This window comes from Patagioenas fasciata, chromosome 13, assembly GCF_037038585.1.
Source record: "Patagioenas fasciata isolate bPatFas1 chromosome 13, bPatFas1.hap1, whole genome shotgun sequence".
Taxonomy (NCBI): Eukaryota; Metazoa; Chordata; class Aves; order Columbiformes; family Columbidae; genus Patagioenas; species Patagioenas fasciata.
Window position 1 is genome coordinate 9,834,886 of NC_092532.1, and position 11,857 is coordinate 9,846,742.

Below are 11,857 nucleotides of genomic sequence, written 5' to 3' on the forward strand. Positions count from 1 at the left end.
CCAGCTGCACCCCAAAAAGAGTGCAGGGGGGTGGGATACAGGCTTTCCCCCCCCCACAACCTTGTAGGATCATGGGGCTGTATGTCTCCATCGTGCTGGTGATCGGGAAGTTCGTGCGGGGTTTCTTCAGCGAGATCTCGCACTCCATCATGTTTGAGGAGCTGCCCTGCGTGGACCGGATCCTCAAGCTCTGCCAGGACATCTTCCTGGTGCGCGAGACCGGCGAGCTGGAGCTGGAGGAAGAGCTCTACGCCAAGCTCATCTTCCTCTACCGTTCCCCTGAGACCATGATCAAGTGGACGCGGGAGAAGGAATAAGGGGAAGGGGCTCCAGGCCCACCCTGTGCCCCCCTGGGGGGACATCACCACCAATGCCTTAACCAGCCCCCCCAACTCTGGGGCTGTATCCTGCCAGGGGAGGCAGAGGGAAGATGTTTTATTTCTTACGTTGCCGTCCAGCCTGCGGAGACCACGTTGTGCCTTCCCGGGGCGGGGAGCAGGAGCTGCACCTCACACCTGCTGGGCACCCCTTGCTGCCAGGCAAGGTGGGGGGGCAGGAGCCAGCTGGTGCCCCTCTCCGCTCTCTCCCCTGCTCTAGAACCAGGTTTAACTCAAAAGCAATAGCCCCCCAGCCCCAGGGTGGGGGGCCCTGGGCCATAGCACCCCCCCCCCACAGTCAGGGAGGGGAGCTGGCAGCCCTAGCTGGACTCTAGACACTTGTTGTGACTTTGTTTTTGTTTTTTTTATTATTAATTCAAATGGTTTATTTATACAGATATCTAATAAAACAAAGCTGAGGCTTTCCCAGCTGATGTGTGGCTGGGGCAGGGGGGTGCGATGGGATGGGACTGGGAACGCTGGGGGTACCAGCACCCTCCCCCCAAGATGGGGGCTGGGGGCTCTCCTTGCTTCCTCAGCTGTAACCAAAATGGGATGTAAACACAGCTACCTGGGTGCCAGGGGACCCCAGGGGCTCTAGTCACCCACCATCCTATGGGAGGGGTGACATCCTGCCCCATCAATGCCCCAGAGGGACGGGGATCTGTCCTCAAGACTCTTCAGCTCTTGCTGGGCTCCTCGTCCTCCCGTGGGACCTCCAGGCTCTGCTGTTCCATTTCTGCACTGCAAGGGACACAGTGTGGGACACAGGACACGGTGTGGACAGAGAGATGTGGCATCAGGGGCTGTGTGGCAAGGAATGGACCCTTTTCCCCCCTACCTGCGGATCCTGCGCTGGGCCTCAGCACGCACATAGGGTGGCAGCGTGGCGAGGGGACCCTATGAGAGAGAGGTGACACAGCTGGGGACCCCCGCCCCCAGGGAGAGCTACCCCACCGCACATCAAAAGCCTCACCAGTTCCTTGAAGGTGAGGCGGCAGCCGTAGCATAGCAGTGGGATGTAGGCGGCTTTGCTCTCAGCCCTGCAGGGACAGGGACACTCAGCGGGGACAGCGTGGTGACCCCGGTGACACCAGTGTCCCACCTCCACACTCACCGTGCTGCTGGGGGGTCCTGGCAGCACCCATTCTCCTCCGGCTCCTCCATGATCAGCGTGGGCTCCAGCGCCAGCTCCTCCTCTGCAAGAGTGGGAGGACAGGGGTGTCACTGGGGGTGCGTGGCTGCCCCCCATAACCCCCGCACCCCCCACCTGCCCCACTCACCCCCAGCGATGTCCAGGGCGCACAGGCAGAGCAGGCAGCGCTCCGACTCACTGATCGCCTTTGCTGGGGCTGGGCTCAGCTTCTCACCCGTCCTGCAGCCAATTTCTGGCGGTGAGCAGGTGCACCCCACTTGTCCCCAATCCCCCCAGTCACCACCCTGGGGTGTCCCTGTGTAGGGGACGCCATACCGGTAGACGGTGCTGATGGTGGCGGGATAATCCTCCTGCAGCCCCAGGAGGAACCGCTCTATCAGGCGGTGGATGCTGGGCTTCTCCCGGCGCTGGGGGGGTGAGCAGGGGCAGAATGAGGGGGTCCTGTCCCCACTGTGGGGACACAGAGCTCAGGATCCCTCCACAAGGGACAGGGGATGTCCCTACCTTGGTGCAGAGGGGCGGCGCGATGACGGTGGGGACGTGGAAGAAATGGTTGTAGAAGGCGATCTCCTTGGACGTGTAGTCCCGCATGGGCCGTACCACCAGCACGTCACCATGGCGGTCGTCCATGAAGCCCTGTGGGTATGTGGCTGCTGAAAGACCTCCCCATGGCATTATGTCACCCTCTGGGTAAGGACAGGCCACCACCAGCTCAGGGACAGGGTGCGGGTGGGCTGCTTACTGTGTCAACAGCAAGGAAGGCACCGCGACCCAGCGCCAGGTTGGTGAGGAGCTTGATAGCCACACGGGTGCAGCTCTCGCCTGTCATCACCTTGGCGTAGCCCTTGGTCCGGGCTGTCTGCAGGATGAGGTGGGTCCTGGGGGACAAGGTGACATCAGCTCAGTGTCACCGCGCCATGCCGGTGTCAGCGCCGGGCAGGATTGTCCCCTCACCGCAGCATCTGCAGCAGCTCCTCTCTCGCCGTTGACGTCTCCACGGCCTCAAAGAGCTGCAGCAGCTCCTGGGTGCGGGCAGGGGTGGGCAGGCGGGGGGCAGTCGGGTCCCCCACCTGGGTGCTGGGACCAGGTGAAAAAGTGCCACCATTCCTGTCCCCCTCCTGCCGCTGCTGCTGGATGAAACCCTCCACGGCCTCCTTGTAGGACGGGCCGGGCTTCCCAGACCTCCCCGGCCCCGGCCGCAAGATGGATGCGGGCAGCTCCAGCGCCTGTGGGGCAGAGGTAGACACCGGGGAGGGGTTGGAGACATCCAGATGTGTCCCCCCACCCTGGTGTGTCCCTCCCAACACCCCTGTACCTGCTCCAGGTGGGCCAAGTGGAAGGGGAAGCCAGTTGCTTGCAGCAGGGCCTCCATGTGGGCCAGGCTCTGCTCCCGCTGCGCCAGGCTCTGTCCCCGCACCGCTCCCTCTGCGCAGCACCGCCGGGGACATTGTGGTCAGAAGGGGACACCCAGCTCGTCCCCACAGCCAGTGGGGACACCCCAGGGTGCCACAGCCACGCTGGGCTTGGTGACAGCTCCCAGCCCTGGCATAGCACAGAGCGACCCTGCTCTGGGAGCGGGGAGCAGGGCTAATTCTTACCGTCAACATAGATGAGGCTGGGGACAAAGCGGAGCTTCTTGGCTGTCTCCCGGCTCAGCCCCTGGCAGAGGCGCAGGGTGAGGGGCTGAATGAGCCATATCCCCCCCAAACCCTCCCATTGCCCCCGCACTCACCTCCTGCACCTGCCGGAGCATGGCACTGGAGGCCGGGCCCCCCGACAGCGCCAGCAGCACCTGCAGGGACAGGAGGGCTGGTCACTGGCCCCAGCAGTGCCACACAGGTCACCCCCATGTCCATGTCCCCCTCCATACCTTCTCTCCTGGGAAGATGACACGGTTCTTGCCCAGCATTGCACGGAACTTGTGCACAAAGTAATCATGGAAGCAGCCGCTGTGGGGACACGGCCGTGAGCCACAACGTGTCGCACGGCCCCCAGCAACCGTGTTCCCAAGCCCAACACCCCTGAGCCCCACAGCTCCAAGCCTTGATGGCCCCAAGACCCGATGTCCCTGAGAACCAATGTTCCCAAGCCACAATATTCCTGTACCCTGCTGTCCCCAAGCCCCCTGTCTCCAGGCCCAAACATCCCCAAGCTGCGATGTCCCCAAGCCTTGATGTCCCAGAGACCCAATGTCACCAAGCACCAATATCCCAAAGATCTCATGTCCCCAAGCCCTATGTCCCCACACCCCAATGCCTCTGCACACTATGTCCCTGCACCTTGTGTCCCCGCATCCCGATGTCCCCACACCCCGTGTCCCCACACTGAGCAGCCCCCATCCCGGTCCCTTACCGGCAGAAGGGGTCCCCGACGCGGATGATGAGGGCAGCAGAGCCCCCGCACTTCATGCAGGGTCGTGGGTGGCTGCAGGGACACGGGGGTCACTGGGGCACCGGTCGCCGACACACGCCGGGGGCGATACCCGGCGGGGGGCGCCGAGATCCAGGTCCCCGGGGCAGCACCAGGAGTGTACTGGGGCGAACCGCGGACAGTGCAGGGGGTACCGCAGGTAGCACCGGGAGATACCGGGGATAGCACCGGGGTGGTATCGCAGGTAGCAACGGGGGTGGTAGAGGTGGCAACACTAGAGACAGCACCAGGGGGTACCGGACGGATAACGGGGACAGCACCACATGGCAGTTAACGGGGGGTACCGCGGGTACCGGAGGGATAGCGGGGCGGCTACCGGAGGGAAACCGGAGCTAGTACCGGGGGTCTACCGCTGCGGTAGCAGGGAGGGGTTACCGAGGGCAGCACTGGGGGGAGTTGCGGAGGTACCGGGGGCAGCACGGGGGGTACACCGGGGGCGGTACGGCGGACAGCACCGGGAGCGGCCCCCCCGGCTCCCGGCTCGGTGTCCTACCTGTGCCCCTGGCCGCGGCGCCGTGCCGGTCCCGGTCCCGCCCCGCACCCGCCATCCTCCGCCGCTTCACACATGCCGGCCGCGCTCGGCCCCGCGCCGCTCCCGGTGGTGACGCGGCGGCGCGCGCCGCTACGTCACTCCCGCCCCTCCCGCGGCCGCCGCCGCCATGTTCCGGAACCTGCTGGTGGCGGCGGCGCAGCGGCCCCAGGCCCCGGGCGGGTCCCCGCGGCCGCCACCTCCCGCCGGCCCCGCCGCCGAGGCGCTGGAGGCGCAGTTCAGCTGCCCCATCTGCCTGGAGGTTTTCCACCGCGCCGTCGGCATCGCCGGCTGCGGACACACGTGAGCCGGGGAGCGGGGGCGGCGGGGACCCCCGACCTGGCCCGACCCCCGGGGACGGACCCGCCGCGGGCACTGGGCAGCGGCCCCTCTCTTGCACCGGGGCCCCTCCGGGCCCGCTGCCCGGTCACCTCAGCCGTCACCGGGACCCCCAGCCCACCCTGCCAGCCCGGTACGGGGACCCCCAGCCCAGTAGTAAGGATCCCCCAGACCGGTACCGGGACCCCTATCCCACCCTGGCCCGGTGCCTGGACTCCCAGCCTGGTACTGGGACCCCCAGCCCAGTACCGGGACCCCCCAGTCTGGTACCGGGACACCTGTCCCACCCTGTCAGCCCAGTACCGAGACCCTCAGTAAGGTACTGCCACCCCAGCCTGGTACCGGGACACCTGTCTGACTCTGTCAGCCCAGTACTGGGACCCCCAGCCCAGTACCAGAACCCAGATTCCACCCTGTCAGCCCAGTACCAGGACCCCCAGCCTGGTACTGGGACCCCCAGCCTGGTACTGGGACCTTGATCCCACCCTGCCAGTCTGATACCAGGACCCCATATTTTTCCCCCTCCCTTTAGCCCAGTACTGAGAACCTGGCACCAGCTCCCATTCCCCAGCACGATCCCGGGGCTGCTCCCCCCATGGGTGCTGTGACCCCCAGTACCCATGGAAAGGCTGAAGGGAGCTGGTCCCCTGATCTGACCAGTGTTGCGGTGACACCTGGTCCTGCATTCATGGTCAATTTTTGGGACACTTTGGTCTCTGTTGAGGCTGTGGCTTTGCTTGGTGCCCCAACCTGGTCTTACTCTTTCCCTTGCACCTCCTCAGCTCATCTGGGGCTGGGGGCACCTCATGGGAGTGATGCCAGGGAGCTGGGCAGGGGGCACCTGTTCTGGGTGGGCAGGAGGAGGGAACAGGGACATGGTGACAATCGACTTTGTGGGGGCCAAACTGCTTTACCCCCACACCTGGGGGAACCATCGTGCACTTCCCCTCTGCTGCTTTGACTTCTCATCCATGTTCCCGCGGGCATGAGGACCTGACAGGTGCTGAGCCAGGCTCTGACGTGCTCACCGGCTTTATCCCCGTGTGGCCTGGGTGCTCAGCACCATTTTTTATTTGGCTCAGCTCAAATCCACTCCCGTCCACGGGTCTCAGAGCAGCAGCCTGTCCAGGGAGATCCTTTGGGTCGTGGGCCGTGCCTGCCCTCCCCTCAGCCTCTCCTATGCTCTCAGTTCTGTCCAGTTCTCCCAGTGGGGCTGCTGGGCTGCTTGACGCCACTCTCTGTGTCCCCAGGTTTTGCGGGGAGTGCCTGCAGCCCTGCCTGCAAGTGCCATCCCCTCTCTGCCCACTCTGCCGCATGCCTTTCGACCCCAAGAAGGTGGAGAAGGCATCCAGTGTGGAGAAGCAGCTCGCGTCCTACAAAGCTCCCTGCAGAGGCTGCAGCAAGAAGGTAAACCTGGCGGGGGGGCGCTGGCTGTCCCCCTCCCATGCGAGCACGGCATCGTTTGGCTGCCAGTCCCCCAGCCGCAGTCACTTGCTGTCAGTGATTCGATTTGTGGGATCCCCTGTTTGATGGGTCCCCAATTGCACCAGTGAGGTGTGGTGTCCCCTGCATGCATTTGGCAGCAGACTGGAGCTATAGTTTGACAGTGGGGACCTTCAAAAGCAGGCTGAGGTGTTCCTGCCGCACAGGAGAGGCTGAGACAAACCATCTCTGCTGCTACTCCTAACCGGTGGGAGGATTTAGGTCTTGCTTAAGGTGCTGTGATCCCAACAGCCACAGGGGACCTGAACTGGCAGTGTGCCCAGGCCCTGGTCTGGGACGCTTCAGGGACCAGCTGTAAGTTCATGGTGTGTCTCCACTGATGCATTTTCTGGCTCCTGTTAACTTTGGGAATCTTCTTGTAACTCCCTGGTTGTGGCCCAGGAAGGATCCCATATAGTGTCGGGGCAGTTTGGGGTTTCCATTGGCCAACAGTTCCTCTTTTGCAAAGAAAAACAGCATTGGTGCTGCAGTGTGGCTTGTGCGTGATCTCTGGGGACACGTATAGCGAGCGTGCAGCCCCAAATTTCTGTCCTGCAAGGAAGGACGGGCTGGTGCAGCGTTTCCATGCTGACATGGGTCTGTCCTGCACAAACCAGTAGTCGCTCTGACCTCGGTTGACCAAAACTGCTCTCCTGAGCTGTAGCGGAAGGTGTCACAGCCTCCAGGAATGTTTCTTCTCTCCTCATTCTCCAGGTGACTCTCGCCAAGATGCGCTCTCATGTCTCATCCTGCGCGAAGGTGCAGGAGCAGATGGCCAACTGCCCCAAGTTTGTTCCCATTGTCCCCACGTCCCAGCCAATCCCCAGGTACTACTGCATGTCGGGCAGGGAAACGTGTCCCTTCTTGCTGACTGCACTGGCACTTCCTTCCCTTACAAGCCTTAAAATCCAAGTGTGTGTTCTGTTTTCCCCTGGGTAATCACAGGGAGAAATATCAGTCCCCCCATCACTTCCCAGGGGATCTGAGCTCATCTTTGTTCTCTTTAGCAACATTCCCAATCGCTCGACGTTTGTGTGCCCGTACTGTGGCGCCCGGAACCTGGACCAGCAGGAGCTGGTGAAGCACTGCATGGAGAACCACCGCAATGACCCCAACAAGGTGGTGAGTGATGCCGGGGCGCTGGGACGGGCTGGTTTTGTGTGGGGTAACTCCTGGAAATCCAGATACACAGGAGCTGATGCATCCGAAGCCACCAGCACGCAGACCTGCTGCTTCGCATGGAGTACAGCTGTTTCCAGATGTTTGATTTAAATCTCGTTTAAATCTCGTTAAATCTAGTTTGATTTTAATCTCATTGACCAGACGCTCTCTGGAATGAGCTGCCTCTGTCCCCCTGTGCCTGTGACCTGCCTGGTGTGGGATTTCCTCTCCCCATCCTCGCTGGGTTGACAGAGATGGTGAATTTTCAGCTCTGGCACCATCTCAGACGTGAGGAAGAAATTGTTGCCCCTGAGGATGGTGAGAGCCTGGCCCAGGTTCCCAAAGAGGTGGTGGATGAACCATCCCTGGAGACATCCCAGGCCAGGCTGGACGGGGCTCTGAGCAACCTGAGCTGGTGAAGATGTCCCTGCTCGTGGCAGGGGTGGCACTGGGGGAGCTGGGAACGTCCCTTCAACACAAACCATCTGTGATTCTGTAATCTCAGAGGTGCTTGTGCACATGTAAGTAATCACCAGGTTAAAGCAGCCTGTACCACGTGCCAGAGGCTCCCTGCAGCAAGGGATCTTCCTGGAAGGGGGTGAGGACCCCCCTATTTAGCACATCCCTCTCTGTGAGAGAAAGGGGGCCCCCACTCACCTCTCCCTCATGTTGTGGCTGCACCAGCCCTACCAGGGGATGGGGTGGCACAAGGGTCTGTGCCCACAAGTCACGATTCCCCTTTGAGTCATGATTCCCCTTCGAGTCAAGACTCCCCTTTGAGTCAAGACTCCCCTTCGTCCCTGCCCTCCGCAGGTGTGCCCGGTCTGCTCAGCCATGCCCTGGGGGGACCCCAGCTACAAAAGCGCCAACTTTCTCCAGCACCTTCTCCACCGACACAAGTTCTCCTATGACACGTTTGTGGTGAGTACGGCCCCGAACTGAAACAGAATCATCTTCCCCACATCCCACGCCAAGCAGCTGGGAGATGAAACCGGCTCTTCCCATCCTGCTTTTAGCCCCTCGGGAGGGAAATGGGATGGATCCTCCTTTGGGCTTTTGAGAGACACCCCAAAAGTCAATTTATTCAGGCAATAAGCTCCAAGCAGACTTTATTCTAGCCAGAATTGTTTAACAAAGAAAATCAACTAGAAATGGGGTTTTAGCCAAAATTATTCAGCACTTTGACAAGGGAGGCACATGGCACATGTGTAGCCCCACTTAGGAGACCCCCTGTGGGTGTGGGGCTGGGCCCAGGCAGTGTTTAAGCTGGTTGTCATTGGACACACCAGGAAAAAAAGAAGAGGAAAATGTTAGTGCTGTATGTGAAGATGGCTTCTTTCCTCTGCGTGCTCCATTAAAATCTTCCCCTGAGGAATTTTAACAAAAAAGCTTTTTTCTTTGAGGCTTCATACATCGTGGGAGGGAGCAGACGGGGTTTGGGGGGTCTGACTGCTGCGTGGGGGTATCCATGACCACCCTTGTGGAGCTGCTGACCCCTCCTGTGTGGGGGTGAGGGGGTGATTGCCCAGCCCTGGCCCCAGGGACCTGGGGAGGCTTTGTCTGCATCCTGCTCTTATTGCAGGGCCATTTGGGCATCCTACTCTTATTGCAGGGCCATTTGGTGTCGGGGCAAGGGACCCACAACTATTTTATGAGCAGATATTTCCAGTTGAGGGAGCAGTTGCTGTGTCACATAAACCCAAAGCGGAGCGGTGGGGAAGCCTCTGTTCTTGCCCTTTGGCTGTGGCTTCTCTGTGGGAACGTTTCGCCCCTGACCAGTCTAAGAGCAGAGCTGATGTTGGCAGGAGAGGGACTGTGGGCACAAAGGACACCCCAAAATGTGCATTCCGGGGACCTGTTTGCCAGAGGAGCTGGACCCTTGCAGCCTTGCTGGCTCAATGAGCAGGATGTTCGATGGGGGCTCTGTGGCCCGACTGTCCTGACCATCCTTCTCTGTTTCTAGGACTATAACATTGACGAGGAGGCGGCGTTGCAGGCTGCCCTGGCACTGTCGCTCTCTGAGAACTGAGGGTGACCGCGGAGCATCCGTTTGGACCCTCCTCGCCGCACCGTCTCCTTTTGCACACTTGGCCTTCCCGTTGGGGAGACACAGAGCTTGTCACCCCCCCGGACACGTGCTGCCACCTCCCGTCCCTCTCCTCTTGGGGCAAATCCCACCTTGTTAAAGAAGGTGGAGACTCTTGAGCGTCGCGCTGGACTGGTGAGCGAGCAGAGACGTCCGCTGCTGGGAGGAGAGAGGAGTCAGCGCCGGAAGGATCTTTCCGCAGTTAGATGTTTCATATCCATATACGGAGTATATACCTGTATCCAGATCTATTTATTATTAGATGCTTTTTGGCACCATTTTGTCTTCACGCTCTCTGTTGCGGTTAAATAATAGGTACATAAAACTATGATGCATTTTGTGCAGAAATGCCCTAGTTTGAAACTGCAGTCGTCTGCCTCCTTTTTGAAAAGGAAGAAAACAACATGGAGCAACTTTTTTTAAACTCTTCAAGGCTTTTTCCAGAGACGTCGGTCTGTCCCATGCCTTGTGCTGCAGGCAGGAGCTGCCTCTTTTGCCACGCTGCATCCTGGGGTGAGACATTGCCCTTGAGTTCCTTGTGATGGCAGATGGTTCGGAGGAGTCCGCAGGGATGGCGTCCGGTGAGCCCCTCGCATTCCTCGTTTTGTACTGGCTCTTGTGATACTGAGTTCTTGCATTTTTCTACATTAATTGGCGTGACGCCTTTTCCACGTTTTATAGAGCAGCAACAGAAGCTGTTACTCTTCACGCTGCAATATCTGTCACCGGGGACAAGAGTATTTTTATGGAACATTATTAAGAAAGTATATTTTTAAAAAAAACAAATGAACATGCTGTGGATTTGAAATCGGGTGGGAGGCAGGAGCCAGACCCCCACGGGACTCTGCGGGGGACATGAGAAGCACGCGAGCATCCCTTTCAGTTTTTTTTCTGGGCTGTTCCCTCCCCTCCTCATCGTGTTTCTCTGCAGGTGGATGCTGATGCAGGAGAGACCAGGTCAGAGCAGCATCTGGTCGGGTGCTGAGCGAGGTGTGGTTGAGCTTTTGATGGCTTAACCTTCACGGGCAGAGCTCCCTGGACACGGCCACAGGCAGGACGTAATGCCAAGTGCTGGTTTTCTGTCTGCAAGCGAGCAGGCAGGTCGGTTGTGCCACGCTGGAGCTGTGCGCGGAACAGCCGGGTCATGTCTGGTGATGGGCGCGCAGGGGGAACGTCTCCCCACGCACGATCTCATCCCCAACGCCAAGCATCTTGTCACCCTGAAATAGGGGGCTGCATCCCCCTTTCCCAGGTCTCTCGCTGGGAGTAGGGCACACCTGGGCAGATGTTGATCCAAGGGATGCTCCATAGCGTTCCAGTGACTGTCCCCTCTGATCCTCCGCAGGGCTTTGCAGAGAAGGGGTGTGGGACAGCCCATCCCTCCACGTGTCCCTGCTCGGGGAAGTGCCCTTTTGGGGTTTATCCAAGCCTTGGCTCTCACTCCAGCTCTGTTCTAGCAATACTGTCTTGTTTCTTACTTTGATCTCAATACTGCTGGGTGTTTTGGGGGCTGTGGGCTCCCCTGTGCCACTGGCAGCTCTGCGAGGAGCAGGCAGAGGGCAGGGAAAGGCTGGAGCTGCTTGGTTCCCCTCCCTCCAGACAGGCTGGCGAGAAAGAATGGGGTCATCCCTTACCCACATGGTCATCCTGGCACCTTCCCAGCCTGGGGGACATCCCTGGTGGGACAGGGAGCACTGGCATCTCCCAAAAGGGACCCAGGAGGGTTTCCCAGCCCTGTCCTCAGCTGGGAGTCTCGAGTCCCAGAGCAGCTCTGGCTTGTAGGGAGCTCCCTGCCTCTGAGACAGCACTATTAACCTCTCTGTCTCCTTCTCCCTCCTCTTTCTCCTCCTTTTTGCCCTGCAACACCAGAGCAGGGGCAGTGAGAGCTGCTTTTGTAAAGCACTTTAAGGCCCGGGATGTGAGCGCTGCCAGCCGCGCTTGTCAGTATGTTACCCGCCACTTTTTGCCTAACTAGAACTTTTAACGAGACGTACTGTTTTTTGAAGAAGAATAAAATCAATGAGGTATTTGTAGCAAACCATTTTTCTCAATAAAGGCAGTTTCATCCATGGGTGGCTTCCCTGTGTGGTCTGTGCTCCACATCCTGCCTTATATGGGCTGCTCCTTCTCCAAACATAGGACGTGTCTTTACAGCTTTGTGCCAGACTCATTGACTCCTGTTAATGGTGCTGCCATGGGGTTTGGCAATGCCATTTCATCACCTCGGACCTCCCCCCTGCCCTGGGTGTTGGCCAGGGGACCACAGCGGGTGTCCCTTGGGGTGTCCTGGCTCCAAG

The 11,857-nt window shown here is 59.9% G+C and overlaps 3 protein-coding genes across 6 annotated transcripts in view; 2 read left to right on the plus strand and 1 right to left on the minus strand.

The window, feature by feature from the left end:
* PIEZO1 (piezo type mechanosensitive ion channel component 1 (Er blood group)) overlaps positions 1–806 on the plus strand; it is a 24,958-nt gene extending 24,152 nt beyond the window's left edge. For both annotated transcript variants that reach the window (XM_065848027.2, XM_065848028.2), the window contains exon 51: positions 68–806. In XM_065848027.2, the coding sequence (XP_065704099.1) occupies positions 68–317 (250 nt within the window). In that variant the 3' untranslated portion in view covers positions 318–806. The remainder of the gene's footprint in view (positions 1–67) is intronic.
* On the minus strand, positions 727–4,579 carry CTU2 (cytosolic thiouridylase subunit 2). 2 transcript variants are annotated; one of them, XM_065848030.2, is made up of 15 exons: positions 4,457–4,579; positions 3,886–3,957; positions 3,404–3,482; positions 3,266–3,325; positions 3,132–3,192; positions 2,849–2,958; positions 2,488–2,759; positions 2,276–2,411; positions 2,038–2,169; positions 1,849–1,940; positions 1,661–1,752; positions 1,495–1,576; positions 1,354–1,420; positions 1,219–1,277; positions 727–1,116 (listed from the first exon to the last, which is right to left on the minus strand). In XM_065848030.2, exons 1-15 carry the CDS (start codon positions 4,528–4,530, stop codon positions 975–977), a joined length of 1,530 nt encoding a protein of 509 aa, XP_065704102.1. In that variant the 5' UTR covers positions 4,531–4,579; the 3' UTR covers positions 727–974. The 2 variants fall into 2 exon arrangements, with proteins under 2 accessions (XP_065704102.1, XP_065704103.1); XM_065848031.2 differs by having other exon boundaries at positions 727–1,121.
* A 22-nt stretch (positions 4,580–4,601) lies between these two features.
* RNF166 (ring finger protein 166) lies at positions 4,602–11,629 on the plus strand. 2 transcript variants are annotated; one of them, XM_065848500.2, is made up of 6 exons: positions 4,602–4,795; positions 6,082–6,238; positions 7,028–7,140; positions 7,321–7,435; positions 8,288–8,395; positions 9,438–11,629. In XM_065848500.2, the coding sequence occupies exons 1-6, from the start codon at positions 4,623–4,625 to the stop codon at positions 9,501–9,503; spliced, it is 732 nt and encodes a 243-aa protein (XP_065704572.1). In that variant the 5' UTR covers positions 4,602–4,622; the 3' UTR covers positions 9,504–11,629. The 2 variants fall into 2 exon arrangements, with proteins under 2 accessions (XP_065704572.1, XP_065704573.1); XM_065848501.2 differs by lacking the exon at positions 4,602–4,795 and adding an exon at positions 4,808–4,964.
* Positions 11,630–11,857: the final 228 nt, after the last annotated feature.

Excerpts from the sequence above, each read along its gene's own strand:
- CTU2 (XM_065848030.2), bottom strand. The coding sequence starts at position 4,530 with ATGTGTGAAGCGGCGGAGGATGGCGGGTGCGGGGCGGGACCGGGACCG. Across the intron at positions 3,193-3,265 it reads TGCTCCGGCAGGTGCAGGAG|GGGCTGAGCCGGGAGACAGC; the intron begins GTGAGTGCGGGG and ends CGCCTCTGCCAG. Across the intron at positions 1,941-2,037 it reads CGCCGCCCCTCTGCACCAAG|CGCCGGGAGAAGCCCAGCAT; the intron begins GTAGGGACATCC and ends TCACCCCCCCAG.
- RNF166 (XM_065848500.2), top strand. The coding sequence starts at position 4,623 with ATGTTCCGGAACCTGCTGGTGGCGGCGGCGCAGCGGCCCCAGGCCCCG. Across the intron at positions 4,796-6,081 it reads ATCGCCGGCTGCGGACACAC|GTTTTGCGGGGAGTGCCTGC; the intron begins GTGAGCCGGGGA and ends CTGTGTCCCCAG. Across the intron at positions 8,396-9,437 it reads TCTCCTATGACACGTTTGTG|GACTATAACATTGACGAGGA; the intron begins GTGAGTACGGCC and ends CTCTGTTTCTAG.